The sequence below is a fragment of the Phycodurus eques genome, chromosome 4, assembly GCF_024500275.1.
Source record: "Phycodurus eques isolate BA_2022a chromosome 4, UOR_Pequ_1.1, whole genome shotgun sequence".
NCBI lineage: Eukaryota > Metazoa > Chordata > Actinopteri > Syngnathiformes > Syngnathidae > Phycodurus > Phycodurus eques.
Genome location: NC_084528.1, coordinates 26,828,155 through 26,856,033, shown reverse-complemented (window position 1 = coordinate 26,856,033; position 27,879 = coordinate 26,828,155). Strand labels below are relative to the sequence as shown.

The window sequence follows — 27,879 nt, the reverse complement described above, 5'->3', positions numbered from 1 at the left end:
CTTAACTGACCTTTACAAGCGCATTACAAACAACAAAATGAAGTTTAATGGCAGTCTGACAGTGCATCGTTAAGAAGAAAGCAGCAGTATGAGTGTCTGTCAAGTTAAAAAAAATAAAACTTCAGCTGTCAAATGGAGACACTTCCTGACCAGCTGCCCTCATCACTTAATTGCGCAGTTCACCTTGTCTTTGAGAAGCGTTCATGCAAGAAGTATGTACGCAAAGGTTCTGCTCTTTGTCAGCATGCTAATCTAACATGAACAAGAGGCAGGAGAAAGTTCAACAAAAGGTCAGAAGAGACATAATTCTGTGGTTGAGCTGAGGTGGAAACAATGAGGCAGTTTGCAGGTAATGTTATCGAATGAGTCTACATGTAATACGTTCAGTGGTTGGAAGTAACGGAGTACAAATACTTGGTTGCTGTGCTTATGAAGATTTTTCGGGTATCTGGACTTGAGTATTGTATTTATTTTTCTGGTAACTTTTTACTTTTACTCCCCACATTTGCAACATGCAAAGTCCACACAGGTAAGCCAGACCTGGGATTCAAACCCAGGACCTCAGAACAGGCTAATCACAAGTCCACCATGTTGCAATGTAATGTTTATGACATAGCAGTGGTTCTAAAACCTTGCACACCAAGTACCACCTCAAGAAATACTTGGCTCTTCAAGTACCACCATAATGACCCACATTGAAATATATTAGTGCAGGTTTGTGCTATATAATAATAATAATTATTATTAATTTATCACACACATAGGTTCAAATAAAAATGCACTCAAATAAACATTTGAAAACAAGCACTTTAAAAAAAGAATGCAGATGTATTGTAAAAAAATGTTAAATATAACCGAAAAATGTACTGCAGTGTGAACATTTAATTCAGTGATTCTGTCACGTAGAGGCAGCACACGTACTACTAGTGGTACTGGTACCACTTTGGAAATCACCGTGACATAGCACATTTTTACTACATGCACATTTGACTTCCAACTAAAAGCTCATCAGGTTAGATAGATCCTGTCACTTTGAATGAGACTTCTTATCAGATTTGTTACACAGTACCTAGCATGAACTCATGAGACTACTTCAACTTATCACCAAGACCTGTACATAACTAAGTGGGTTTGGACAAGTCCGTTTTGACCCTGTGAGGTACAAGACAAATATTCCTTTAAGTGTACTAGGTGAGAACACATCATCTTCCACCACTTTCATCAGACATTTCAACTCACCATCCTGGAGATGTATTGCTATATTCATCGTGAGCCTCCGCAGAGCGCTAACATGTGCCGTGAGTTAGTCATGAAGGGATACAGATGGACCTGGAAACCTGATGTTTCCTGACGTTGGGCCAAGGAGAACTTCACATTTAAACAACAGAGGAGGATGTCCAAAAAAAAAAGAAAAGAAAAGAAAAGTGTTTATTCCACAATCTGAACTGTGAGCGTGTTAATAAATACATGAGCGCATGACCGCTTTCTCAATGCGGTGCATGAGGTACATCGTCAGCGTGCATTCTTACATGCTGCGGAAAACATTGAAGAAAACTCCACAGTTCCCCTTGTGCCTATGTTGGTCCGAACAGTGTAAACATTGAGCAGTGGGAGTGAAAGTCTCTGTGTTCTCATGTGGAAAGCTTTGGTCATTCCTTTTGTTTTACCCGTCCTTCGAATAATCGTAGAGTTGTCGTGACAATGTATATGCGCACCAGCATGTGACTTTGTGTGACACGCTACAGTTCGACATGATAAACAGCCTACATGACAAATGACAAGCCGTGCTGAACAGAAAATAAGTATCATTTCAAGGTGAGTTGAATCGAGACTGAAAGAATGAATCTCAGGCATATACAGTGTGTTTGTTCGAGTCTTTTTGTGTGCATTTGTGACGTTCTCATTCATTAATGTTGCGTGTGTGTATGTGTGTGGTTGTGGTCCCGTTATCTATAAGCTCCCTGGAGCAGAACCGCGCGTGTGTGTGTGTGTGTGTGTGTGTGTGTGTGTGAGTGAGATGGAGGCAGTAGTGGTCAATTGCATGTACAAACAAGACTAGTTGAGTGACGGAGAGCGCTCGGTGGTCCACAGCAGCTCGATGTAGGGCCACTTGGTCTGTAGGCAGCGTTTGACTGGAGTGTCGTCGGTCCGTACCATGGGGTCTTCGAACCCTAGCACCAAAGCGGTCCCTTCCACATATTCCACCTGAAATAAACACACGTCAGTACAAACCTTAGGGATTCTGTCATGCAAGCTAACACATGGATTGGTACGGTGAACCCTCGCTATATCACGGTTAATCTTTCACACCGCTATATCACAGATTTGTAAGCAATCACTTTTTTACAGTTTTTTTGTTTTCAGTACACGGGCAAGTCTTAATCAAATTCAATGGAATTGTATTTATACAGCGTCAAATCACAACAAAAGTTGTCTCAAGGCATTAAAAGACCAAGTGAGTTCAGAGATGCGCACTTTCAGTGTAGTATCATGTTGTGCTGCAACATGTGTAACACTGAGCTCCACTGGATGTAGATGAAAAGCAAGAAAAAGAAGCAAAACAAGGTGTAGTAAATAGACACTGTTCCCAAAGAACTGAGAGCAAATATGCCTTTAAGTCATGTTGTGTGCTCTGTTTGTGTGTGTTGCTGCTCCGTGTCTGTTAAAGTTGCAGTTGCTAATTTCCCTTAGGCAGTCCGTGTTTTTTTTTTCCCCACATTAATATTTTCACTTTTGGGAGGTGAAATTACACGGTTAAATTGAATATTTTGGTTTAGAAATGCAATGTTTAATCCTCTTTTGTTTTACGTATCAGTTTGAAAGAAAACTTCAACTGGGAGTGTCAAATAAACAGCTTGTAAGCAAGCATGCTTTGCTGCTTGTTTGGAGAACTTTGAGTGCAAGAGTGAGGGAAGGATTTGTGTTTTACCAATAACATTGGTTAACTTATCTTTACACCGGTATAAGCTGTAAGAGTATTAAAACATTACTTAAAACATAAGGAGAATTAATCAAGGTATAATGATATATGTGCTGAATAATCCTGGAATTTCTATTTCCTATGTCAAATCGGAGCGCCATGATTGACGAGGTCCATTTCCTCTTTAATTCAAAAGAAAACAAACAAATCATCAGTTTATTAAAATGGAACAGGTACAGTAGATACCATTTTTGGCCCAGGATGAGATCACAAGTAATGTGAAGCACAGTCAGCACACACATGCAGCGTTTTTCCTCATCGCATGTAGTCTCTCATATTTAAAAAAAAAATCGCAATGAGTGTACCCCGCTTGAATAACACAAAGCTGTGACCTTAGTGCAGCACACACAAAAATGTCTGCGGTATAGTGGATTAACAACTATAGATCCAATGTATCCCAGTGGGGAAACAATATCGCATGATTGAATTTGTTCCCTGAACCCAGCGACAGACAGTGGCGGCGCTATCAATCTCTTTCCAGGCACTTCACTTAAAGTGGAGTGGGATGAAACGCGAAGTGTCGATGTTATTTTAGAGCAGACACACCCACATGTGCAGACACAGGCATATAGAAAGGCTGCAAGCACGGAAATAATACTTTAAAATACTTTCTGTGTCTATGGAAAAGGAATCGCCACAGCAACCTGAGAAGCGACTTGGAGCGTTGTGCCTATATGCATAGGTTTCTGTATAATTGTGCGACACCTCCTACGATGTCAGGTACACGTATGGGAGAGCAACAAAAAAAAAGTTGTCTCGCAGGCCCATCCCCGCTGACAGCTGCAGAAAGCGATATTCCTGAGTACCAGGCTTGTCTGCAGCCACAGATGCGCGTGACACACACTGACAGCCATCCGTCACACTAGGCCTGTCTCATAGGCCTGCCGGTGACCGTTTATCACAGCCGTGCTGTTGACACTCGCCTCTCTGCCATAGTGACTTTGAGGAACAGGAGGCAAAGCCATGAGCTTTTTAGATGACTGGGCAGGCGATTAGGCAATAGCTACTGTTTGTTCTGAAAGGGCAGGGTACTGCCGACAGTGTGTGTGTATGCATGAATGATGACAGCGAATGAAGAGATGCAACATGGATACAGACGGCTTAAGAGAAAAAAGCGCCACTGTCTTACCCTCTCGTTGTGGTTGGACTGTTTAAGTCCATTGTAGTGGTAGACGGGGAACGAGTCCGGGATTCCTGAATCCTGGGACACAGGTCGGGAAACAAAAGTGAAAAAAAACATGCTGGAGAGACTCTCCAGCCAGAACATAATCGTACAGCGGGGGGTGAAGACCCAGAAGTGGAATGTTTTTGACTGCAAAGTCCTGGCGGCGATCTTACAATTCTGCGTGTGACATTCAAGCGCTTTTGATGCATTGAATTACTCCAATTACCGCATAACGGCCAAAAGTCGGAAAACAATGAAACTTGTGCTGACTTTGGCTTGAAGGTGCAGGATGCTAATAGGGTGTGTTGTCTAAGAGCACGGCCAGTTTCTCATGTTTATAAGCCTTCATATGAAACCCAAACCCTTGACCTGATCCCACGTGTGTCTGCGTGTGCGTCCACTTGGCTAATGGCAGTATAATTTCTTTGCAGCTCTAAGCTGTTTCTCTGGTGGGTCCCTAAAGCCCTGATCACTTTAACACAGTTCCCTCTATCTCTGCCTTATAAAAAAGAAGGCTTACCCGCTCTCTCGAAAGTCTTTAAGAAGCACAGTCATATGATTGTGAACACACACATAGATTTCACATGAGACACCACAGGAATGTTTTTGGCGCAAAAGCCTTTGATTAGCTAGAACAGCACTTGGATGTCGGATGTCGATGCTTATGTGAAAGAGAACTCAATCTGATTGCCTTTTAACTGCAATAAGCACAAACAAATGGGGATAGAAGGAATTTGTGCGTCCACCTTTGGACACATACCTGATCGGGAAAGAATTCCAACAGGAAAGGGCCCAGAAGAATTATGCCCAAGTTCTCTGGATCCAGTTTGTTCTTGACCAGACGAACACTGGTGGGGAAGAAGGAGGGGGGAATTAAAAAATAAATAAATCATAATAATAAAAAAAATTGTTTGTTACGAATACAGGGAAACATCATGTCAGGGCTCAGTAAAGCCATGTTTTGGTGAGCGCCTGCGTGTTTTCACAAAGACTGTGGTACAACTAAATATACTCCTTTCCAGACATTCCTGTGTGTTAGATCAGCGTTATTATTATTAACAGGCAAATGAAAGAAAGAAAAAAAAAGCCTCTTGTTCAATTGTCCTTTTAAGGCAGCAGGGAGAGAGTAGACACCCACTACATGCAAGTGTGATGCGTGTGTATACATGACGTGACCGTATAAAAGCCGACTGGATGCAATATGATGATGCGTACAGTTCTCTCCATGGACTGCACATGAGTGCGTTAAACAGTAATTTTCATTTGAAGGAACATGCTGCAAAAATGTGCATATTTGAACCCCATCCCCAAAACATGAACACGCTCTGGAGGTCTGGCCAAAAAAGTGATCAACTTCAAACAGCAGGACAGAAATGTGTATGAATCTTTAATTGCTGAGAACATCTACAATTTGAACAGTGGCGAGGCGCTGATACTAAAATAGTACAGCCATTGTGAGGCACATGGAAAGAACTGCATGGCCTGGTTCTCTTGGTAATAAAAGTAAATGTAAAAAAAAAAGTTGATTTACAGTGGGTACGTAAAGTATTCAGACCCCCTTAAAATGTTCACTCTTTGTTATATCACAGCCATTTGCTAAAATCATTTAAGTTCATTTTTTTCCTCATTAATGTACACACAGCACTCCATACTGACAGAAAAAAAGGAATTGTTGAAATTTTTGCAGATGTATTCAAAAATAAAAACTGAAATATCACACAGCCATATGTATTCAGACCCTTTGCTGTGACACTCATATATTTAACTCGGGTGCTGTCCATATCTTCTGATCATCCTTAAAATGGTTCTACACCTTCATTGGAGTCCAGCTGTGCTTGATTATACTGATTGGACTCGATTAGGAAAGTCACACACCTGTCTATATAAGACCTTACAGCTCACAGTGCACGTCAGAGCAAATGAGAATCATGAGGTCAAAGGAACTGCCTGAAGAGCTCAGAGACAGAATTGTGGCAAGGCACAGATCTGGCCATGGTTATAAAAAACATTCTGCTGAACTTAAGGTTCCTAAGAGGACAGGGGCCTCCATAATCCTGAAATGGAAGACGTCTGGGACGACCAGAACCCTTCCTAGAGCTGACCCTCCGGCCAAACTGAGAAATCGGGGGAAAAGAGCCTTGGTGAGGAGATGATGAGACCATGATAGAAACTGTTGGCCTTAATTCTAAGAGGCATGTGTGGTGAAAACCAGGCACTGCTCATCACCTGTCCAATACAGTCCCAACAGTGAACCATGGTGGTGGCAGCATCATGCTGTGGGGGTGTTTTTCAGCTGCAGGGACAGGAAGACTGGTTGCAATGGAAGGAAAGATGAACGTGGCCAAGTACAGGAATATCCTGGACGATAACCTTCTCCAGAGTGCTCAGGACCTCAAACTGGGTCAAAGGTTCACCTTCCAACAAGACAATGACCCGAAGCACACAGCTAAAATAATAAAGGAGTGGCTTCAGAACAAATCTGTAACTGTTCTAGAATGGCCCAGCCAGAGTCTTGCCTTAAACCCAATTGAGCATCTCTGGAGAGACCTAAAAAATGGCTGTCCACCAACGTTCACCATCCACCCTGACAGAACTGGAGAGAATCTGCGAAGAGGAATGGCAGAGAATCCCCAAATCCTGGTGTGAAAAACTTGTTGCATCATTCCCAAAAAGACTCATGGCTGTATTAGCTCAAAAGGGTGCTTCTACTAAATACTGAGCTAAGGGTATGAATACTTATGTGATATTTCAGTTTTTCTTTTTTAATAAATCTGTGGAAAAAATGAACTTAAATGATTATAGCAAATGGCTGGAATATAATAAAGAGTGAAATATTTAAGGGGGTCTGAATACTTTCCGTACCCACTGTAGATCAGCACCAAACAACATACTGAATATTATTCAACATGGTGGATTTGGGGCTGTTACACTCCTCTTGTGTGGCAAGGAAAGAGAAAGGAGTACCCCCCATAGTGTGTTCTGTGATGATGTGATGCGTTGGCCATCTGGGGCTCTGCAGAGCACGAGTGGTCCAAACACTCGACTATGCCCGTAGTCCCAGTGCAGGGCTTACCACTCCTAGGTGGATAACGTGCTCCTGTTTGAAGCAATGCTTTTAAGTGTTTCCTCCCTCTCGCAGGCTTTCTTCCTGTCGTTAATGTTCTCCCTCTGAGCCACGGATTCTGGCGTTTTTTTTTTTTTTTTCCCTTGCACTTTCACAATGAGTCGGCTCTTGCTATACTTTATAGGAGGCTGGTAGTGTAACATGAGCTGGGCTGGTGACCTGGCCTGGCCGTGACTTTGGAGTGGGAACTTTAGAAGAGCTACAGGTGCCACACACACACACACACACACTCACAATCACACACACTCACACACAGCAGCCTCAAGACATGCAAGCACTTACTACTCTGGCTCTGAGACAAGGTCAAGGGCTTTCATCGCATCCTGCAGCAGAGAGTCTGGGATGAAGCCGTTATCTGGAGGGAGACGCACAGAGATGAACAACCACGACACAGCTGTAGCTTAAAAAAAAAAAAAAAAAAAAGAGCCCTTCACCCATACCGCACACATACATGCCATATGGCAATTAACTATGTGATGCAAGTCAAAATAACACATATACACTTTGCCCTTTCTCGCTGACCTACATTCCATGGACATGATGATCACTTTACCTGTGAGGAGACACTTTAAACGCTAACATGTGCTTTTGAAGGCGCGTCTGTCTGAATTTGGAATGTGACTCACTCAAACATGAAGATGTAAGCCTATGTGGGCTCATGTGTAGATGCATGCCCAGTCTGTTTGGACTGCTTCTCTTAAACAACTTAACCTCACCCAGAAGAGTAGGTGCAAACAGTATCTATTAAGCGAACTTCACAGACAGTGGGTGGCTGTGTCCTCATATTTTCCTGGAGTTTATGAATGTGTTTTTCTCCCCTCACAACACGTGGCGCCGTGATGACTCGCTGTGTGACATGGTCAGATTTGCGGCACTCAAGTGTGCTGAAGCATGGCTAAAGCCCGCGCGCAGAGTGAACATAATGTATGTAATTACGCAGACTACATCCTCTCGCATGTGTGCATATGGCGAGCATCTAAATCGTATACACGGGCTGAGACTGTAGGTCAAATGTTTGAGAAAGTGTGAAAAAGACAATATGGTGATCACAATGTCCTGGCAGGATGCAGTCAGTAGCTGGGGGGAGGGGGGAGACATAATTTATTGAATGTATTGTTAATATGTGCATCACAAATGCATGTCGCAAACAAGAGAACAAGCTAGTCACCTTTCAGATGCGGTGTCAAAGCTATGCTTATGCTATGCTTACACGTTGTTCCAAGCGGCCATGGCAGTTACGTTTCAGGCCTGAATGTTGTCAATGCCTGACCACATTTTGAAACTTTAAAAAAATGAGCCACGGCTGTCACGGTGTGTCAGCTTTTGTCTGCCACACAAGCTGACAGTACCTAATAGAGCGTAAAGAATCTTGGGGGAGGTTGTTTATAATGGGACGGGAAGCAAATGTATTTCCCTGGCATGTCACGGTCCTTTCAGGTTTTGTGACAATCTTCAATGTTTGGTGTGCTTTTTGTCCCGTTTTGTCAAGGCTCTCACTACAGTCTGACATGGCACACGTGATCCAGGTGGGTGAGAGTCTAAACCCAGGCCGGGCAAGGGAGCTTCATTTGAGTCTGCTGTGCCCACAAACTTATCCCATAACTGCCCGGCATCTAAGTTTCAGAAAGCCTTGACAGAATATGTGAAAAGCGAGAGACCCCATCAAAACGAGACGGGTCAGAAGGGAACGTACTGGCATCCGTGGTAGATCGCAGGACGGATTATAGTGCACCTTTGAGCATCCGGTACTCACCAGCCCTTTTCATAAGGCCCGTCATGGATGCCGAGACAGACCATGAGAAACATTTTGCAAGACTTGGATATGTGGCCCAAATCCCACAGCGCACTAGGTTTTAGGCAAATGGGGCTGTTGGGAACATATCTTTGAAACATTAAAGGTAGAATTAACTGCTGAAAATGTGAGTAGATAACACCATTCTATAAAGTTCCATGGGACGAAATCCATCCAGTTGAAATTTTTTTTGTATAATGCTGCCAACTATATCAGTCCTATGATTCATATTAAAAGCTAGAATGAGAATGTGGTTGCCTAAGAGTTTTGCACCAAGTTCAAACCTCTTGGTCTGCTACTGGACACATATTATGTTACAAGCGTACAGTTATGTCTTACATAACAATCTTATCTTTCTAAACCTAATTTTTTTCTATCATTACTATTCCATCACTCAACTTGTCCTTTCCCCTAGTAACCTGGAAGCGACAAGGAGGAAGAGAGTGGGATGGTTGACTCAGCTGTAAGAGGAGCTGAGCTCACCAACCTAAACAACAACAGTGGAGATGAGAGAGAAAAGTCGTTCTGGTTGTTGAAAAGGAAAAATATTAGAGAGAGAGGAGAGAGGGGGGAAAAAAAAGCAAATGAAGGAAGAAACAAAGAGGGTGGTTAAACATCTTAAACCGGATAGGAGAGGAATGCTGTGTTGATGATACAATGTCTCCTCATTAGTACAGTGTGATGCATACCATGAAATGAATACGTTGCAACAATTGATTACCTTCAGGATCAAATGACTGGAAGACCCTCCTGGCCTGCTCTGATGGACATTCTGGACCAACGAGGGACATCTCCTATAGCCGAGAAGATACACACAGTATGACATTATAAGAATCAAGGGGGGGGAAAAAAAAGAAATGTTGTGGATGTTGAGTGTCTGGCGCGATAACCAAAAACCTGTAGAAACAGTGCTTTGCGTGTACGTTTGTGTGTGTGTGTGTGTGTGTGTGCGCAGTGCTACTGGTACTATAGGCCGAACATGTGTGAGTGTACGGCTGAGTAACGGGCCAACGTAATCACGAGTCTGCCAGGCTATTAACCGATTTGCTGATAAAGTCTGCTGACTTGTTTTTACTGCAAACACACAATTAGGTAATCAAGTCGTACAGATAAACATGATTCATGAGAAACGCTGCACTTTGTTTTTGTTGATGAATTTCACCTGAATAAGATTAGCAGTAAGCAAATACCGGACTGTAATTTTTGTATATTCATTCATTTTTATATGTTCTTTAGGATAATAACAATGTAGAGGACTAAGTCCTGTCTTCTACGTTGTGTTTCCAAATTTACAGTGGATATAGAGAATGAACACACATCTCTTAATACTTTTTCTTCTGTAAAAAATTAGAACAATAAATCATTTGAGGAGGGACTGAACAGTTCCAAAATACCAGTCAATATTAGGCCAAACCCTGCTTGAGGAATTTAAGCTTCCAAAATATATTCCAATAAACAAAAATAGAGGAAAAGGAAGGCTTTGAAAGAGTGTTCCATGATAATGGACTCTTACCCAAAACAATTCATGTCATTGACGCGACACTGTTATTAGTTTCATAAGTGCACACTTATGCAACCAGCTTAGTGTACATTTTTTTGCCCCCTCATATTGTCAACTGAATTGAATTTAAATTGTATGTTATAAGTAACATTATTTTGGAAAAAAAAAAGTTTTGAATTGATTTATATCCACTGCATTGTCTAATGCGGACATAAATGTTAACAATTCAACATGGCAAGGGAGCAGAAATATCAAGTAGCTTGAATACTAATTAAGCCAAATGTAGTTTATAAAAGAAAAAAAGAAAAAAACTGCTGTGAAAGTGAAATGAGACCTTTTTGTTAATAAAATAACTGTCATGAGGTGTGCATGTGAGAAACACAGACATTTCTTTTGGTTCCTCCATATAAGCCAGCACCATCTCAGTTATACTTGGCCTTTATTAAAGCTTGATCTGGGGAGGCTGCTAAGGTTTCACTGTCCACTTATTACTGTGCTCAGCGTTCACTCGGGAGGTGGAGAGGGAGGGAGATTGAGCAGAGATGACTCCCAGCTGCTTTTGCTTCAGAGACAAAGAAAACAGACCAGTCGACACGGTGATCTGTCGCACATACTATAGCCGGTCCTGATTTGTTAACATTATAGGCTTCATAGATTTGTCATTACATAAACGGTTCCACAAGGAATATAAAAGGTGACCGATCATCATGAGTAAAGTCATTCTTATTTTTCTAACAGTCACTGGTGGAACAGTGGAGTGGAGGTCTTGACACATCGACGATGCTGATCAATCATAAAACTAATATTTAGGGCTGTCACGATCAAATCTTTTTGGAATCGATTATCCTATAGATTATCCTTAAACTGCATCTTGGTACTGAACTCTATACAGAATAAGACAACAAAATCAGCCTTTGCTAAATGGTTAGCTTTCATGATTAGCATTAACAGGCTAGCCATGACCATCTTAGGTAAAAAGAAATGCTAACTACGATTTTGCTCACTCATACATAATGTTATATGAACATTATACACATCTAATAGTGTCTTAAAAAAACAATACACAGACGCTACTCTGTTGTTTTTGGCAAAGTTTATCAGTGACCCAACACTGCTTCCGTCTGCAACAAATGTCCGTGTGGAACATTGTCTCCGGTGGCGCAAACATAGTTCTGGCCAGCAGCTTTTTTTTTTTTCTTTTTTTTTTTTGTCTTGATGGAGTTTCAAGGCAGAACTTTTGCATCAACCTATTTTTTAAGTCGACTTAGCCGTGTTATTCGATTGTTTTCCTAGCCCTCCTCATGTTAAAGTTTCGACAATGTGTCTTTGCAACGTGATGAGACCAACAATGGATTTCATGTGGCCTTACAAAACCCAGAGGTCCAATGAACATTGTACAGGTAAGTTTAGCTACAGTTTGTGTTTTCCAGGACACGGTCTACCGCTAAAAAACAAACACCTAACACATAGTCATCAACAACAACAACAAAAGAAGTACCATTATGGATGTTAAGTACCGGTAGGTGATATTACAATGTTTACGAGCTCTCAGAACATGCTCATGAGGTAAAATAATGGCGGCCAAAATGATGTGACTCTGTGTGTGATGACAGGTCTACTTGGTTGTCTTTGATCTGTGTTTTATTAGAGGCCTGAGGAAGATGCTGCTGAGTTGGGAAACATGGCGCAAACATACTCCACAGGGAGTGTACATGTGTGTGTCTCTCCTTGGTGCCATTACATTACCAGGAGTGTGTTTGTGTCTGAGACGCAGTTTAATTACCCGTTTCCAAATGTTTATTTGCTTGAAAAGAGAACAACTGTATTCTAGTCGCATATGCAGGGATTCTACAATTGACACTTAAAACAAGACATATCAACACGAAAAAGTGCGTATGTGTGAGGCCTTGAGGAACGCATTCCATTCCCCGCAGTCCAGCGTTTTGGCTCGAACCCTTGACCCTCTTCAGAGAGCAACAAAAAGCTTCTCAACACAGGAACTAAGTTAAAAAAAAAAAAAAAAACTTAAAAAAAAAAACCTCAAGAGCTAAAAATCAAGCATTAATCTGACACTGACGTCAGACTGTCGGAAAAAGCTTGTTGATCCCGCATTTGGTCAAATCTGAATGTAAATGTGCACGAAGGTCAAATCTACAGAGTGACAATTGTACTCTCTCCCCCATTCTACCTGGGGTTTGTCTTTTGAAGGAGAAGTACCTACACTTGAGTCCAGTTTACCAGCACTAAAAAGGTACTTTAAAATTTGGAGTACTTCCTCTTTTTCTGTATTTGACCCTTATCTTCACGTGCAGGAAGCTACGGGGGTAATTTCCCTACGGTCAGCCCAAAAGAGCTATTGTATGTGCTGAGAGGCTCCAAGTGCCCATGGAACAAGTCTGAAGGGATCCGTTTCAAGACAACAAAGCCGAGATCTTGTCGACCGCCATGTTCCAAACAGGATCGCTACAAGACAGACTGAAAAGGTTGGTTCCATTGATATGTTCTGAATGCATCTGTTTCTCACTAGAATTGGGTTTTACATCGTTTCTCACTAGAATTGGGTTTTACATGTTAAAGACTGCCTCATCAGAAAAAAAAAGGTGATCCCACAGAATGGTTCTATAGCATTTTGATGATCCTGTAACAGAGGATAATACACAATTGCCCTCACCTCAGATCTCCTTGAAAACATATTTAGAAGAAACTATTGTTACTTTACTTTTAACGCCATTATATTATTGTAGGAGGCATTACATGGTGATCTCACGATCTAACAGAATGCCAGTCAACCTACTATTTAATGGAAGTGTTGGGGGACAAAAATGCTAAGCAAGCAATGTAATTTGTTAAAGTTTACCACTAATATTGTGCAGAAGTCTTTCCCAGGAAATATTTTTTGGGGTATAAGTGTCATTAAAAAAAGCCATAAAAGAAAAAAAAGAAAACAAATGCAGATCTTCTTTTGATGCTCACTGAACTGCGCTCTCGTGAGGTAGGTTGGGGTCTGGTGCAATGTCATGCATGATGGCAGTTCTGTGCATTTTTAGAGGCATATTTTCCCTGCCAAAAAAAAATAAAAAAATTAATCCAATTTCTATAACCGCAGGGTTGGCCCACTCGAGGTTCCCCTGTGCATATGAGTTCTCCAAAGTGAGATCCCCACTGAATATCAAATCATCTGTAAATCCAGCTGATTTTCCCTTCTATGGCCGATGAATGTCTAATTAGATTTACTGTATTGCTCTAAACTTAAACCGTTATAGTTTTTAATGTTTGTTATTTTTGTAATCTATCAAATTGTGCAATGGGGAAAAACTATTAAGACCTATCAAGACGTATTATATTATTTAATGCTGTGAAACTCAAAGCTCTCAACGCACACGCATGCGCACACACACAGTCCGTTTCTGGCATGGATTTAATAACCTTTTGTGGTTCTGCCAACGCAGGGGAGAGAACTTCACATCAACTCTGTTTGCACTCTGCACATATGTTTTCTCTGTCTTGTACCAATCCTTGAAGAAAATTTGCAGTGTGTGTGTGTGTATTCGCAGAGTATTCTCAGGACAGAGAGCGCCAGTGAGGCTCTTCTCTCTGCGAGTAAATCACTGACAGCAGTACATAACTACTGTACAGACACACATACACACACGTACCTCCCTCAAAAAGATATACAGCAACCCTCATCACTCATCGAGGAGGGTAAAGGTCAATGAAAAATGTCACCTACCCACACACACACACACACACGTGCTTTTCCTGAGTGACGACTGCACTGTTCCCTGAAGGACATCCTTCCAAATCCACTCTCTTCCTTCCTCTTCGCTTCCCATTTGGGACCAATATGTCCAAGAGGTTTGTGGAAGAATTTTCCTTGGACAAATGACATCTACAGTGACTTGTAATTTTAGAAAGAAGGTGATCTAATTAAGGGCAAAATTAGCCATTTGGAAGAGCAACACAAGATATATACAATTATTAAAGATGTATCATCTATCAGCTTCACCATCCTTAATTTTTCCTGGCATCTCAAAAACAGATCCAGTTACATTCTATCAAACATTTCTCGCAAGCACACACACGCGCACGAGAACAATGTTTATGGGTAGGGAGATGGCGGAATGTCTTTTTTGTAAATAGATTAGATTAAACAAGAAAAAAACAAACAACTAATGCTATTAAGCCGATGGTCTAAAAAGCCACAGTCACACACTGGTGACAACTCCAGGGAATACACACCCGTCCCCCATGGCAGACAGAAGGAGCGGCTGACACATCAAAAGCAGGGATCGGATGTTCAGCTTTTGTGAGGATGTCTCTATATTGGGACTAAAAGCTACATTAGCAGGTAGTACAGATTCCGTATCACAATGCCTGGGAAATCGTAGTGCACTTCAAATAAGGCCTGAAAGCAGATTTTCTGTCAAGGAGAGCGGGTTCAGGCTCACTGAGGTAGAGTATGCTAATGGTGGCACAGCATATAGAGAAAGACATCTACAGTATGTCAGTAAACATGCACGTGCATATATTCAGGTTCATTCTCTTAAGAGTACAAATGGATCCAGATGGGAATTTTGGAATCCCTTTGACTCACAGGAAGTCATCCACTTGAACCACACACACACACATATATATATATACACACAAACGCTAATCAGGATTAGGTTCCCTGCACTCACCGAAGAGTATGCGACTGTGACTTGTAAAAGTTTGTAAATATGTCACTAACACTAGGGGAGCTATGGCAATAGGTAAGCATGCATAACGACATCTGGTCATTAGTGAAACAACACATGATTCACTCAACTTGAACACATGTAATTGAGCTTTTAATCAATGGCGTATTACGGGTGTGCTGTTGTGATGAAGATGATTCCCTGGGATCTTTTTTTCCCCCCCCAGTCTCTCTAGTGCCCCCTTCCCCCACAAGAGCAAGGAGAATTGATTTGGCCCACATCAACTTACCACGTAAATACACAAGACACAACAATATCTAATGTTACATGTTCAGAGACAGAGATTGCTGTCCGAATGCAGAAATTCCCTCATGTACACACACACACACACACACACACACACACACACACACACACACACACACACACACACACACACCTGAACTTGTACTTACTGAAATCTGAGGATTCTGACTCCAGAGGGCCTTTCAATGAAGTTGAAACAACACAGTTGACCTCAGTATGGACGAGGGCATTCCACACCAAGCGAGGTAGCACTCTGTCTGTTTACATGTGCTTAAGCGCATATCTCTGTTATTGTAAAATGATCTGAGAATTATTTAACAAGTAACCCATTAAGGAATTCAAGGAACACGGATACAATGTCGCTGCTAACCAAAAACCACCTGCTATGACATAACACTTTCTGATGGTCAAGTGGTTGTCTAGTTTTTCTAATTTCAGATGTTATACGTGATTCAACATGGAAACATCATGAACTGGATAGATCAAATTGCTATATGCCAGTCTTCACAATAAAATGAAATAGATTGTTAAGATGAAAACAAAGGTTTCCTACTGCAGAGGCAGTTGTGTGGCCTTTTCAGCTCCTGTTATTAATAATTGTTTCCTATCCACTGGCCATGATTTCTTCCCACAAACGGACTCTAAATCTCACTCCAAACAAATATGAGCATTCGTCCATCTCATTAAAACAAACTCAAGTGAGTATCTTCCCAAGTTTTACATCACTAAAATGAAATTCCTTCCTTTTTGTTGCTACAATCCCTCTGCTGACAGTTAAGCAAAGAAACACTGCCTGACTGTAATTTTGTAAGACGAGAGTTTATTTGACTGACATTGACAAACCAGTGCCTCATGAAGCCTCGTTTGAGCTTCAGTAAGGACTGGGGATTTAGCCCTGCATTACTTACATCAGAACCGCTTTAGGGACGAATGGCTTTGTGGTCAGTACGGCCACAAGTAATTACTACTGCAATCAATAACTCTTTTACTTACCGTACATATGCACTGCATCCTATGACGATGAGACAGTCACTTTTTTGTCATGGTTACAGACTTGCAAAGTATTGAGCTTCTGTTTCTCTACATGCATGACAAAGACAATGTCATTACGACTGTAGGGGTAGGCCCACACTCTTTTTAGGAAAAAAAAACATGGGATAGGTGGAAAGCCAAGTAACAGCACTGGCCATACATGACTATGTCTCTTACGCTCACTTTCCTCTCCTACCTCATTGTACTCCCCCCTTGCATTGATATCTGACCTCCCTTTATTAAATCTGTTAAGTGGGTTCCATATTTTGGTTTTCCTAACCTGTCGAGGAGTCTGGCTTTCATTAAACACTGTATGACGTGTTTAGATAATTATTGAACTTGCCTTTGTGAAAAACACAGAGAGGTGAGTTTCACTGCCAATGATCCAAATAGGGAACTTGGGCGACTTCAGGAATGCCCCCACCTAAAATAAACATGCAGACAGAATGTGTTTGGAATGAATATCGATTTGATTTTAAATTAAATCTGAGGTATGACATAAACTGGCGATGATTTCTTTGCACCATGGTTCAATATGTCAGTTGAATGAACTATCATGTTAAAATACTGCTGGGATTGGTGATTTTTTGTTGAGTCTTTTGTGTTAAATGTTGCAGCACTAAATATAAATTAACAACACATGATCTTTTTTAAACTCACTGTGGCATGCATCAATTTATCAACTTTTTGTAATTTCCTTTTTGGTGCTTATGCTGGCAATCACAAATACGTTGCCAAAATTCTTAATCTGTCACATCTAACAAAGTATTTTGAAACATGTTGAAAATCTCTAATAAATACAAGTTAAAGTGAGAGTAGCTAGCAGTTTGTGGCTTTTGTTTAAAAACATATTCTCACATGGCAGCCTTCCAACTAAGTGTTTTTTCTTTTTCTTTTTACAGCTACAGCAAACTAAATATGTACAAGCTCTACTGTACAAGTAACAGTGCGGTCATGTTTATTTGTATTTGTAGTCATGTAAACAGTGTGTTAAATTCCCATTTCTGTTGGAAAGTGTCTATTTTGTCTTGAGAGGGTGTTTGAAGTTAACTGTACCTTGCAGTAGCGTAATGACTCCATGAGCGTGAGGAAGCCAACTGACGCCTGCTTATGAATACCGTGTAGCTCTAAACATGAAGACACAGAAGGACAGAAAAAGATTCACAAAAAACTGAATTTTAGATGTGTACCATAAACCACAAACAAAACCATTGCCCCCTGGTGGACATGATTGACAATTAGCACAGAAAATTGGGCTACTTTTTTGTTGTTAAAGAATTGTTAACATTGTGCATGTTAAAACGGATTACTTTTTTATTTTTATTTTATTTGTGTATTTGGTATGGACATCACAAAAACATTGGACAAACCTGCTGCATTGCTTAAAGTGTTTTAGCTTGAGTACTAATTCTCAACACTTGTCCACAGGAGGCTTATTAGAAGGTAGATAAAATACAAGACGACAGATAAAATACAAAAAAAGTTAATAAAATACGAGAAGGTCATGGTTGATGAAATCGTCAACTCGTCCATTTTAAAATCACTTTCATGGCAGCTAGTTTCAGTTTTAGGCATCAACATTTTCATGCAAGCAGCTGTGTCCAGACTTGAGCCATTTTTTCTTTTTTTTAGGTTGCTGCCAAATGTTAGCCTCAACTCGCTGGGAAGCAAATTCTAGATTCTATAATTCCTTTATAGGAGACACTGGACTGTCCAAAAGAAGTCTTGAACATTGTAAATGTACAAATACATTACAAGTATGTTGTACGTTTGTTGTGGCCTTATCTATAACTCTGAGTGCATTAAATATTTATTGTCTTACTCATTCCAGAACACTCTCGATCTCCATCCCAGACATTAGAGACTGCACGGCCCATTACAAGGAGGTTCACCAGACTCTGACTGCAAAACCAAATAAAAAAATACTTGAATTAAGAACTTTTATAATGAAAATACAAATTAGCCCTTTGTGCCATTATGAGTTTCACCATGTACGCATAATGTTTGTGCCAAAGTGTGAAAATGTGTTCTGGTACCTTCCATGGCCGTGCACTGGGTCTATAAGGGGCTCCAGCGTGTCCTGGATTTCATTTTTTATGTTCTCAATGCCCTGTAAAGACAAGTGGGAAAACAAGTTTGATTTTCACTCTCCACTTAATCCAATGAGAACATAAATTCCCAGAATACCTTGGTGAGGATGACAGAGTAGAGGAACAGCAAAACTCCACAACACCCCCTCCAGGTGTGGTAGAGAGACAGCACCTCCGCTTGGAGATCTGACACAGACATCACAACCCGCTTCCTGCAGGAGGGGAAACAAACAAACAAAAACATTATTGAAACACACGAAATACAGAGAACATGTTACGCTTCATGGAATGTAACATTCTTGGAATTTACTATATAACAGATTATACATATTTTTACTCCACCTTGGAGATTTACTACTTAATTTGTGGATCTTTTGCTAATTGTGGACTGTGCAAGCATGCTGCCCAGTAATTTGGGGTGAATACAGCTTCACAATCATTGATGTTTGTTTGTATTTCTGTGTGTGCTGTGCAAGTACTGGACAGAGAAAGACAGTACTCTACCCAATCAGGTAATCAATGAAAACGGTTCCTCTGCAAAATGGGAGGAAAAACAAACAAACAAAAAAATGGATGGATGCACCATTCCTCCAACTAAACGAATAAGTCCAAGTGTATCAAGCGAGCATGTATTAAGGAGGGCGTATTGTGGAAAAATGACTTTTTAATTGCTTGCATACAAACAATTGGGGTTGCATTGTCGTGTGTGTGTGAAAATGCGCAAAATATTTTTGTTTTTTGGGGGGGTGGAGGGGGTCCATGACAGATTTTTTTTTTCTGTTAGCAAGTCCTTCTGATTTTGTTTAATTTAAATAATATTGACCTCACACCGACGGTTTAGCAGCTAAGGTGTACACGACACTTTCTTTTCTCGCAGGAAAAGGAAAGACTATAATGTCAAACCCAAGAGCTAAATTGAGCTCAGTTGCACGGATTAGCATTAGTTTACAGAATTATAAGCACTACAATTATACCTTGAGGGAGCGCACAAACTTACAAATTTTCAGTATTAGGAGCCATCACTTGGTTGATTTTTTACTTTGTGCTGTCAACCAAAATTTGAGGTCAAGGGAGCCCCCACACCCCAAAAATCAGATGATTTCAACAGGTGTGTAAAAGATGATGTTACACACAAAAATGGTATTAAGATTCATCAGAACTATTTTAATTTGTGAAGAAAGTGTAATATGTCTACTTTAAGATGTAAGTATTATCCTGGACAGGAGATAAAGTGTCACTTACTGAAGAACACTGTGAAATCGCTCAAAGCCAAGGTCTTCAACAGCCAAAGCAGCTAAGTACAAGAAAACAAACATCATCTGTAAACATCTATCAGTTCACATAAAGTGGACGTAAAAAGTCTACACACCCCTGGTCAAATGCCAGGTTTTTCTGACATTGTACCGGCATTACCAGATAACTAGCAATCCTTTATTCCTCAGTGACTGTTTTTGTCAATGTCTTTTTGTCTCAAAGTGTTCTTTGTCAATTGACTGTCTGTTGACGTACTAGAGCGGCTCCAATTACCGGAGACAAATTCCTTGTGTGTTTTTTGAACATACTTGGCAAATAAAGATTATTCTGATTCTGATAAAAAAAATAATTGACCAAGATAAATCATTTCAAAACTTTTCCCACCATTATTATGACCTAAAACCTACACAGCTCAATTTAAAAAATTTAATCTTTTGAGAGCTGAAGTAAAAATAACTGAGATAATGTGGTGGTTGTACAAGTGCACTCATGTTAAAATGGGAGTCGGCAGCTGACTTGTATTTAACATGAGTTTTAAAGTGCCTCTGATTAACCCCAAAATGAATTTCTCCTGTTCTAGTAGACTTTTTCTAACATTTTTTTTTTTTTTTTTTTTTGCTTTCTAGCCAAAGCCTGAAGTTTTTTTTGCAAACACTGCCTGCTGTTTCAAACTGTTGATAATTCCTTCCACCTTGTCTATAGCCCCAATTCCAACTGAACCCAACCCAAATGCTTCCACCACCATGCTTGACTATACATATTTTGCTCTTTTGGTGTTGGGGAGCGTTGTGTTTGCGCCAAATATATACCTTTTGTACTTATGGCCAAAAAGTTTAACTTTGGTTTCGTTGGAGAATAACAAAATCTCCCAAACACGTGGTAAAATATTATGTTATCGGTAGGATGAAACCAAGGTTGAACTTTTTGGCCATAAATCCAAAAAGTGGAAGGAATTATGAGCAGTTTGAAATAGCAGTCAGTGTTAGCACAAAATTTTCAGGCTCCTGCTAGAAAGCAAAACAATGTCAGGAAAAACCTACTAGAACAGCAGAAATATATATATATTTGTTTTGGTGGGGCGTAATCTTTGCCACTTTAAATAGTGGCAGGTATGTGCCAACTCCCAATTAACCTGAGTTTTGATGTGATTGGTTAATTATGAGCAGTACCACATCCCAGTTATAAGAGTGTGCGCACACTTATGCGACCACATTATTATAGATGTTTATTTTTACTTCCCCTCTCAAAAAGATTTCAAAAAATGTGTTATACGGGTTATTGGTCATATTGCTGGTAGAAAAAGCTTTGAAAGGAGTTACCTAGGTCTAATTGATTTATATTCCAAAAGCTGGCATTTAAACAGCGGCATGTAGACTTTTTTATGCACTACACAATTTGGCAACCCCTAATGGAACAAGCCGAAAGGAAAAGAAGAAGATGATTCAAGAGCATGACACAATAACAGTTATCATTTAGATTCTTGTGAAATGAGCACTCATGCTTGAGTGTCATTATTTGAAATCAGAGCCTTTGTAAGACAAATGACGTTAAGACTCACTGGGTTGTTGCCCCTCTAGTGGCTGGCTGCTCTCTGGCACTGGCATGTCCTGTGTTTGTGACTGGGTCTGTGCTTTCGTATGCGCGTGGGTATACGGGTTCTGTCCCTTGGCCCACGACACGAGGCAGAACCCTGTGGAGGTGCTGGAACAGGCCGATTCCAGGATTTCACTCAGCCCAGAACAGAGGACAGTTTTCTGCTCCTCCTCTTTAAAGCACACACACATAATCATGCATAATTTAATAAGCATACAGACAGAATGGTAATGGATCATGGTTTGATGTACCTGTCATGTCTCTCCAGTTTGAAGTCTCTCGGTTAAAGAGAAGAGTCTTCAAGAGGAAAGCCTGCAAGGAGACAACAAATGTTTACTGCAATATGCAGCACTTGATGATGAGTTCTGTTTCCAGCGTCCTCTTAGTTATTTGACTTCCTATTTTAGGCAGCCCACATGTTATAGCAAGAGACTTTCAAAAGGTTCATACCTGTACAGGCACAATTACAGCACATGGGCCCCCTTCAAACTGCTCGAGAGCTGTGCGCTCATTCTCACTGAACACAAACCCTGTGATTGAGACAAGACATATTTGGCAAACATGCCATGCGCATGCATTACTATTGGTAGAGAGCTCAAGCACTGCTATAGTCACACATAATGCGAACAAATTTCACATGAAAACCGTGTTACGCGCACACACAAATCTCTGAGGTGGATAATTGACATTAAATCCAAAATGTAAAATATCCTCCACCGTGGTGAGGTACAAGACAACGCAACATGCACTCAATCTCCGTTGAAATGTAGCACATACAGTTCATAAGATCCTACCTTGTGTCCATCTTCGAAAGATGGAGGCTGAAACTGCCCCGGTTGTTGGTCTCCCCCAAACTAAATCCACCAGCTCTTTGCTTAAGTCTGACATTACCACTTTCCCTGCAGGCAGATGCACTGCCACTCACTATGCAGGCCAACGGATATTTGTTGGGACCAACTTGCAAGGTCTTTAGTCCTGCTGATAGTCCACTTCCCTGGGCAGGTAGCGTTTGTGGCATTGGCCACAAGCTACCTGTGGAACAAGGTAGTCTTCCTCTCTCGGCTGGCAGAACGCTGGTTGGTACAGGGAATGACATCAACGGGGTCTCACCAGCCTGCAGGTAGCACAAAAAACAAGCATATTAAGCTTAAACCCAAGTACAGTATCTTCATAATATAAAAACCTAGAAGCACACGGGGTGCATAAAACTAGAACTGCACTTACAGCAAATACAAGCAATTAAACAGCTGGAAAGCTAACAGCTAATCGTTACAAGGGATGTAAAACGTAATAAAATGACGACAATTGACAGGGGCCACACGATTGCGTTTCATGCTTGTGCATTTAATACGTGCGCGATACATTTTTAAATCCAAATGTGTTTGGTGGGTAATAATAACGTAAATTAGCATTAGCATTACTACGAGTGTCAGCTAACCTTACTATCGCTGAGCAACTCAATTTCCTGACAGCACAACGAGGATAATATCGTTGTACATTGTTCGTCAATAGTAATTTCAAGTGAAAGCTCAATTACCTGCGATAATAAGTCGAGTCGGGTTTCCGTATTGATTGTGCGATGTCATTAATATCAACGCCTCTGTCTGTCATTCGTATTTACAACGGGGTCAGAAACGCCTGTGCGTAAATGTAACGTGCTCGTTCATTGGTTGAAATCCAGAAGCTTCCCAATGCGTCAGGGGTGCGTTCTCAACACGTCGTGCTATTGGTCCACACGCTTGTCGTTTATGTGGGTCCCGCCCTGGTTGAAGAGTCATTCTTAACAATACATCCCGCCTAATGTAATCGGCCATTGGAATTCACATAATTATGTATATTATATTAAGTATTAATCTGTGTTTAAACAGGTATGTTTATATTCACAACCAGGTACATATTGTAAGCCATACACGGGTTCTTTCGTACCGCATCGCAAGGCTATATTTCTGTGTAGTATGTCCACTGTGACTCCCCGTCGCTGCCAGGAAGCAATCGCTCGGCGCATGCGCACCATGTACTCTTTCTCGCCTCTGCTCTCCATGTGTTTTGGGGGCTAACTTTGAGAGAATCTCCTCTTCAAGTCTAAATTGTTGAAACATAAGGCACCGTATTCCTAATTATGGGAGGGCAGGCTAAAGGTAAAAAGAAAACCAAGCCAAAGAGGAAAGACAATCGTCCAAACAAAGGTAGAGTAGTGATGAACAATATCTATGTATTGATGATAGACTAGTATTAGTTAAAAAAAAACCACATAATGTCTTTTCCAACTCTAGATGCCGGCATAGTGGGCTTGACACCTCAGGAGAGGATGAAAGTGAGAATGCATGAAAAGGCAAAGAAGAAAACAGCTGCCAAGTACTCTGTTGAGCAACTACTGGAGAAGGTGGTTCTACACAACAACTGACAACACAACCTGTAAAATGTGACATCCATGCCCTGGTTTTCTTCATGTTAACTTTATCATGCATTCTTGTGTTGCACAGACTGAAGAATGCATGGACAGTTTTGACTTTGAGATGGCTGGACTCTACTGTCAGCGTGCCCTGGACCTGGAGTCCACCAACCTGCAAGCTCTTGACATGCTGGGACACATCTCCTCTGAGCTTGGAGACATACAGAAAGCTAAAGGAATATCCTTTACTCTGGGTTTCAGTTTTTCATCATACCTTCTCCTGGTGCCTGTAGCCTCCTTGACTTATCATGCATGTTTTTCTGCGTGCTGTGGAGCTAAGCCCGGATGTAGGCCACAGTAAGTACATGTACCTGGGGCAGATCCACACTGGCCAGGAAGCTGTTGACTACTACACCAAAGGAATACAAGTCCTGCTCTCTGCATTGGACAAACAAGCACAGACCACTGTGAGTGCACACTGATTGAAATAGAAGTATCTATCTATCTATCTATCTATCTATCTATCTATCTATCCATCTATCCATCTATCCATCCATCCATCCATCCATCCATCCATCCATCCATAGTAAATTAATCACCTTTTCAAACAGCATTTTAAGTTCACTTGGGTTATATTTGTGTGAGGTTTACATTTGTTTGATGATCTTAAACATGAAAGTGGGGAAACTATGCAGAAATATAAGAATTTGAGAAGGGGGCCAATACATTTTCACGGCACTGTGTGTGTGTGTGCATATATAATATAAAAAGATGTCAATCCATTCATCAAGTCACCCACTTCCCTGATGCATTTTACTTTTCTGTCGCAAGGTGGTGGTGTTGTCTGAAAACATTGCTTTACTTTATCTGACATGGACTTTTAAAGAAATATGTGATACTTTTGATACTCAGCGTTAAAGGTGTTACTGTGTCTTAAATGTACAGTGTATTTTTTGCCCAGCATAATTTGTAAAAGGTAAACATACCGATAGATATACATCTTTTGGCAAGATACATTTTTCTATTGTTCCTGCAAAGCCTGAAAGTGGCCTGTGTAGCTTAATTGACTGATTAAGAGTTATTTGTTTATCATGTTCAAATCAAGTTAAAAGAACATTTGATTCATATTAAATCTATAATAAACTATTATAAATGACTAATATGACAAATGGCACATTTAAAAATGTATATTATAAAATCCACATAAAAGCTACAGAAATGTGTACATTGATAAGTTGGTCTGTATGAGCATTTACTCTTTGTTTACTTGTCAAGCAAACAAAAATCTTGCAAATATATAAATACACAGAACCAATTTTGGCAGAGGAACTTACAACAACAGTCACAAAACTTTGTAACACAGGCCAAAAAAGATTGCATTCAATTTTGGTGAGGCTCTGACTAAAGGATAAATACAAGTGTATATATAGCCACCATTTGAGTGACATTCTACTTATACATGGTCATCATAGAATTGCAAAAACAACCAGTCTGATTGTTACCTCGTGTTTTAATCAGGACCAGGCCAGAGCTACAGCTCCTGTAGGTGAAGACCTTGAACACTCGACGATGAAGGATGTTAGCGTTGCTTACTGCTCCATTGCTGAGCTTTACCTAACAGATCTCTGGTAATTGAGAGCGTAACATGACTGTGGACATCTCTAATCTCTCTTCATGTCTCGACTTTGTTTAATGAGTTGAGATTTGTCAATCTGTGTGCAGCATGGAGGAGGGTGCATCAGACAGGTGCAGAGAGTTCATTGATAGAGCATTGCAGTATGACCCCGCCAACCCCGAAGGCCTTCAGCTCATGGCCAGCTACTTGTTCAGTACAGAGAAAAATCAGGTGAGGCCATACACGCACACACTCGTAGGATGACATTAAAGCAGGAATATGCTGAGTTAATTATTCATAGAAAATTGAATTGTATGCCATTAATCAGCAGATGGACACTTAAATTATCACTTGCGCATACACACACACACACACACACACACGTTGATAGGAATGTGTGAGAGAGATAATCAGGGAAAACCGATTGGACTTGATGAAGACAAAATGTCCCAAGAACATTCCTTCAACTTGAACTGATGTTTAAATGATGACTTGATGAGTTTTTCTGTTCAGTACAAGGACATGCACTACTCGTCCGAGCGTTCAGTCAGCCATGCATTTCATACAGTCAGCATATGCATAGCATTAGAGTTGGTTTGAGCAAGTTACTCTCAAGTTCACTTCCCCTTTCGAATGCTATATTGCTGCGAAGTGAGTTGAAGACAGACCACATATCAAGTGAAAGGTCACAGGCTGACCTTTCCAGGAAATGTCTTTTCTATGTAAAAAGTGAGAAAATTATTTTTGATTTGCATTTAATTTAATTCGACTGAAGAGCTTTGCAACCTTTCACAACCCTCTGTCCATTTCTACACACCTTTCTCTTTTTGACATTTTAATTTCACATATTATAAAGTAATAAGAAAGAAAGTGGAAGCCGAGTATTGGAATGGTGCTTGTGACCTGTTTGCATTTACAATTAATCACCCAAGGACGTCGCACTGCTGCAAAATAATATTTGTGCATATGTGTTTTGGCTATACAGTGCAGCAAAGTAATTTAATGTTCTAAGGACTAATAGGCTTACAGAAAGACGAACGACTGCATTTGTTTGGTGACTGTATTACATTTACATTATTATTTTTTAAATGATGGGCTTCCTGACATTCATGTTATTATATCAATCAGATGAGATATGGTGTTAGATTTATATTTGTTGAATGAATGAGGAATGGAAGTTACACACTATGAACAAAAGTATTGACCTACAGAGAATATTGAAAACTTACAGGAACTGAAATTGCAAGTCAATGAGTTTGGGTCCCTTTTCTGGGAAGACTTTCTAGAAAACGTTTGGCGTGTGTCCGTGGGAATTTTTGTCCGTTCGTCCCGGATAACAGTTGTGAGGGCAGAAATCCTTGATGTTTGATAAATTGGTAGGTTTAATGTCAGGTCAAGTTTGTCCACACCAAACTAATCCAAACATGTCTTGATAGACCTTGCCTCACTGGGGGGCAGTCATGTTGGATCAGAGAAGCGCCTTCCCCAAACAGGCAATACATTTTTAAAAATTTGAGAGAAATTGCACCCGAAGTATCAGTTTCTAAACTGTAGGGGGCAGGCTAGCTCTATTGACATAATCCTATGTGCAGGTTTTTGATTGCTGGACCCTATACAAGAAACCGCCCCATAGATTTTAGTCTATTTGCTAAACACCTATTCAACATTCATTCATTCATCTTCCATTCCGCTTATCCTCACTAGTGTTGCGGGCGTGCCGGAGCCTATCCGAGTTATCTTCGGGCGAGAGGCGGGGGGTACACCCTGAACTGGTCGCCAGCCAATCGCAGGACCTATTCAACAATTAGAACAAAATATTTGCTCATCTAATAAGTCATTAGTGTGCCTTGTATATTATACTTCAATGTCACTGATGTTTTTGTACTTCTTTGCAAAACATTGTGGCCTGCTTAGGAAGGCAAAGAATACTTGTTGAAGAGTGTCAGACAGTGGCTGTCTGCCCAGAAACGGACTGAAGCTTCCTCCAGCCTAGAAGACGATGTGCAGGTTAGTTGGAGCATCTCTGTCATCAGCCGGCGCTTATGATTCACTTTTATTTCGAGAACACTTTGTTCTAAAAGGATTTTCACAGAGCACTTTGCCGCTAGCACAAACACCAGTGAGATAAAAAGTAGAAGATAATGAAAAAAGGATAATAAAAGTTAAATGTGGAACCGACATTATGCTAAATCGTGTCATTTTGTTTGTGAGTATGTAAGGAGGGTTCAAGTAAAAGCAAAAATTAGAATAATGATTCCAAACAATGTGATGAAGAAGAGAGATTTAAAAATAGAACTAATTCTGAATGTGACCTGAGTTTGCCTACATAAATGTAGCAAATGCTTATGACATGATACAA

General features: G+C 40.6%; 2 protein-coding genes across 2 annotated transcripts in view; one reads left to right on the top strand and one right to left on the bottom strand.

The window, feature by feature from the left end:
• Positions 1–24: 24 nt before the first annotated feature.
• On the bottom strand, positions 25–23,141 carry mindy3 (MINDY lysine 48 deubiquitinase 3). The gene is made up of 16 exons (XM_061674888.1): positions 23,051–23,141; positions 22,308–22,627; positions 21,964–22,043; positions 21,765–21,825; positions 21,479–21,685; positions 19,909–19,960; positions 18,764–18,878; positions 18,613–18,686; positions 18,399–18,478; positions 17,633–17,703; positions 16,920–17,000; positions 9,783–9,855; positions 7,552–7,624; positions 4,906–4,993; positions 4,110–4,181; positions 25–2,205 (listed from the first exon to the last, which is right to left on the bottom strand). Exons 2-16 carry the CDS (start codon positions 22,399–22,401, stop codon positions 2,056–2,058), a joined length of 1,371 nt encoding a protein of 456 aa, XP_061530872.1. The 5' UTR covers positions 22,402–22,627; positions 23,051–23,141; the 3' UTR covers positions 25–2,055.
• A 395-nt stretch (positions 23,142–23,536) lies between these two features.
• The window catches only part of si:dkey-12j5.1 (uncharacterized), a 31,731-nt gene continuing 27,388 nt past the window's right edge, over positions 23,537–27,879 (top strand). The window contains exons 1-7 of the mRNA XM_061675760.1: positions 23,537–23,699; positions 23,787–23,896; positions 23,997–24,143; positions 24,220–24,372; positions 25,424–25,533; positions 25,628–25,751; positions 27,435–27,527. Coding sequence (XP_061531744.1) covers positions 23,633–23,699; positions 23,787–23,896; positions 23,997–24,143; positions 24,220–24,372; positions 25,424–25,533; positions 25,628–25,751; positions 27,435–27,527 — 804 coding nt within the window. The 5' untranslated portion in view covers positions 23,537–23,632. The remainder of the gene's footprint in view (positions 23,700–23,786; positions 23,897–23,996; positions 24,144–24,219; positions 24,373–25,423; positions 25,534–25,627; positions 25,752–27,434; positions 27,528–27,879) is intronic.

What these genes read in the sequence shown, in the direction of transcription:
- mindy3 (XM_061674888.1), bottom strand. Translation starts at nt 22,401, where the DNA reads ATGTCAGACTTAAGCAAAGAGCTGGTGGATTTAGTTTGGGGGAGACCA. An exon ending in CTGTAATTGTGCCTGTACAG is followed by an intron (nt 21,826 to 21,963) that starts GTATGAACCTTT and finishes GTCTCCTTGCAG; the next exon opens with GCTTTCCTCTTGAAGACTCT. An exon ending in TCGAGAGTGTTCTGGAATGA is followed by an intron (nt 17,704 to 18,398) that starts GTAAGACAATAA and finishes CTTCATGTTTAG; the next exon opens with AGCTACACGGTATTCATAAG.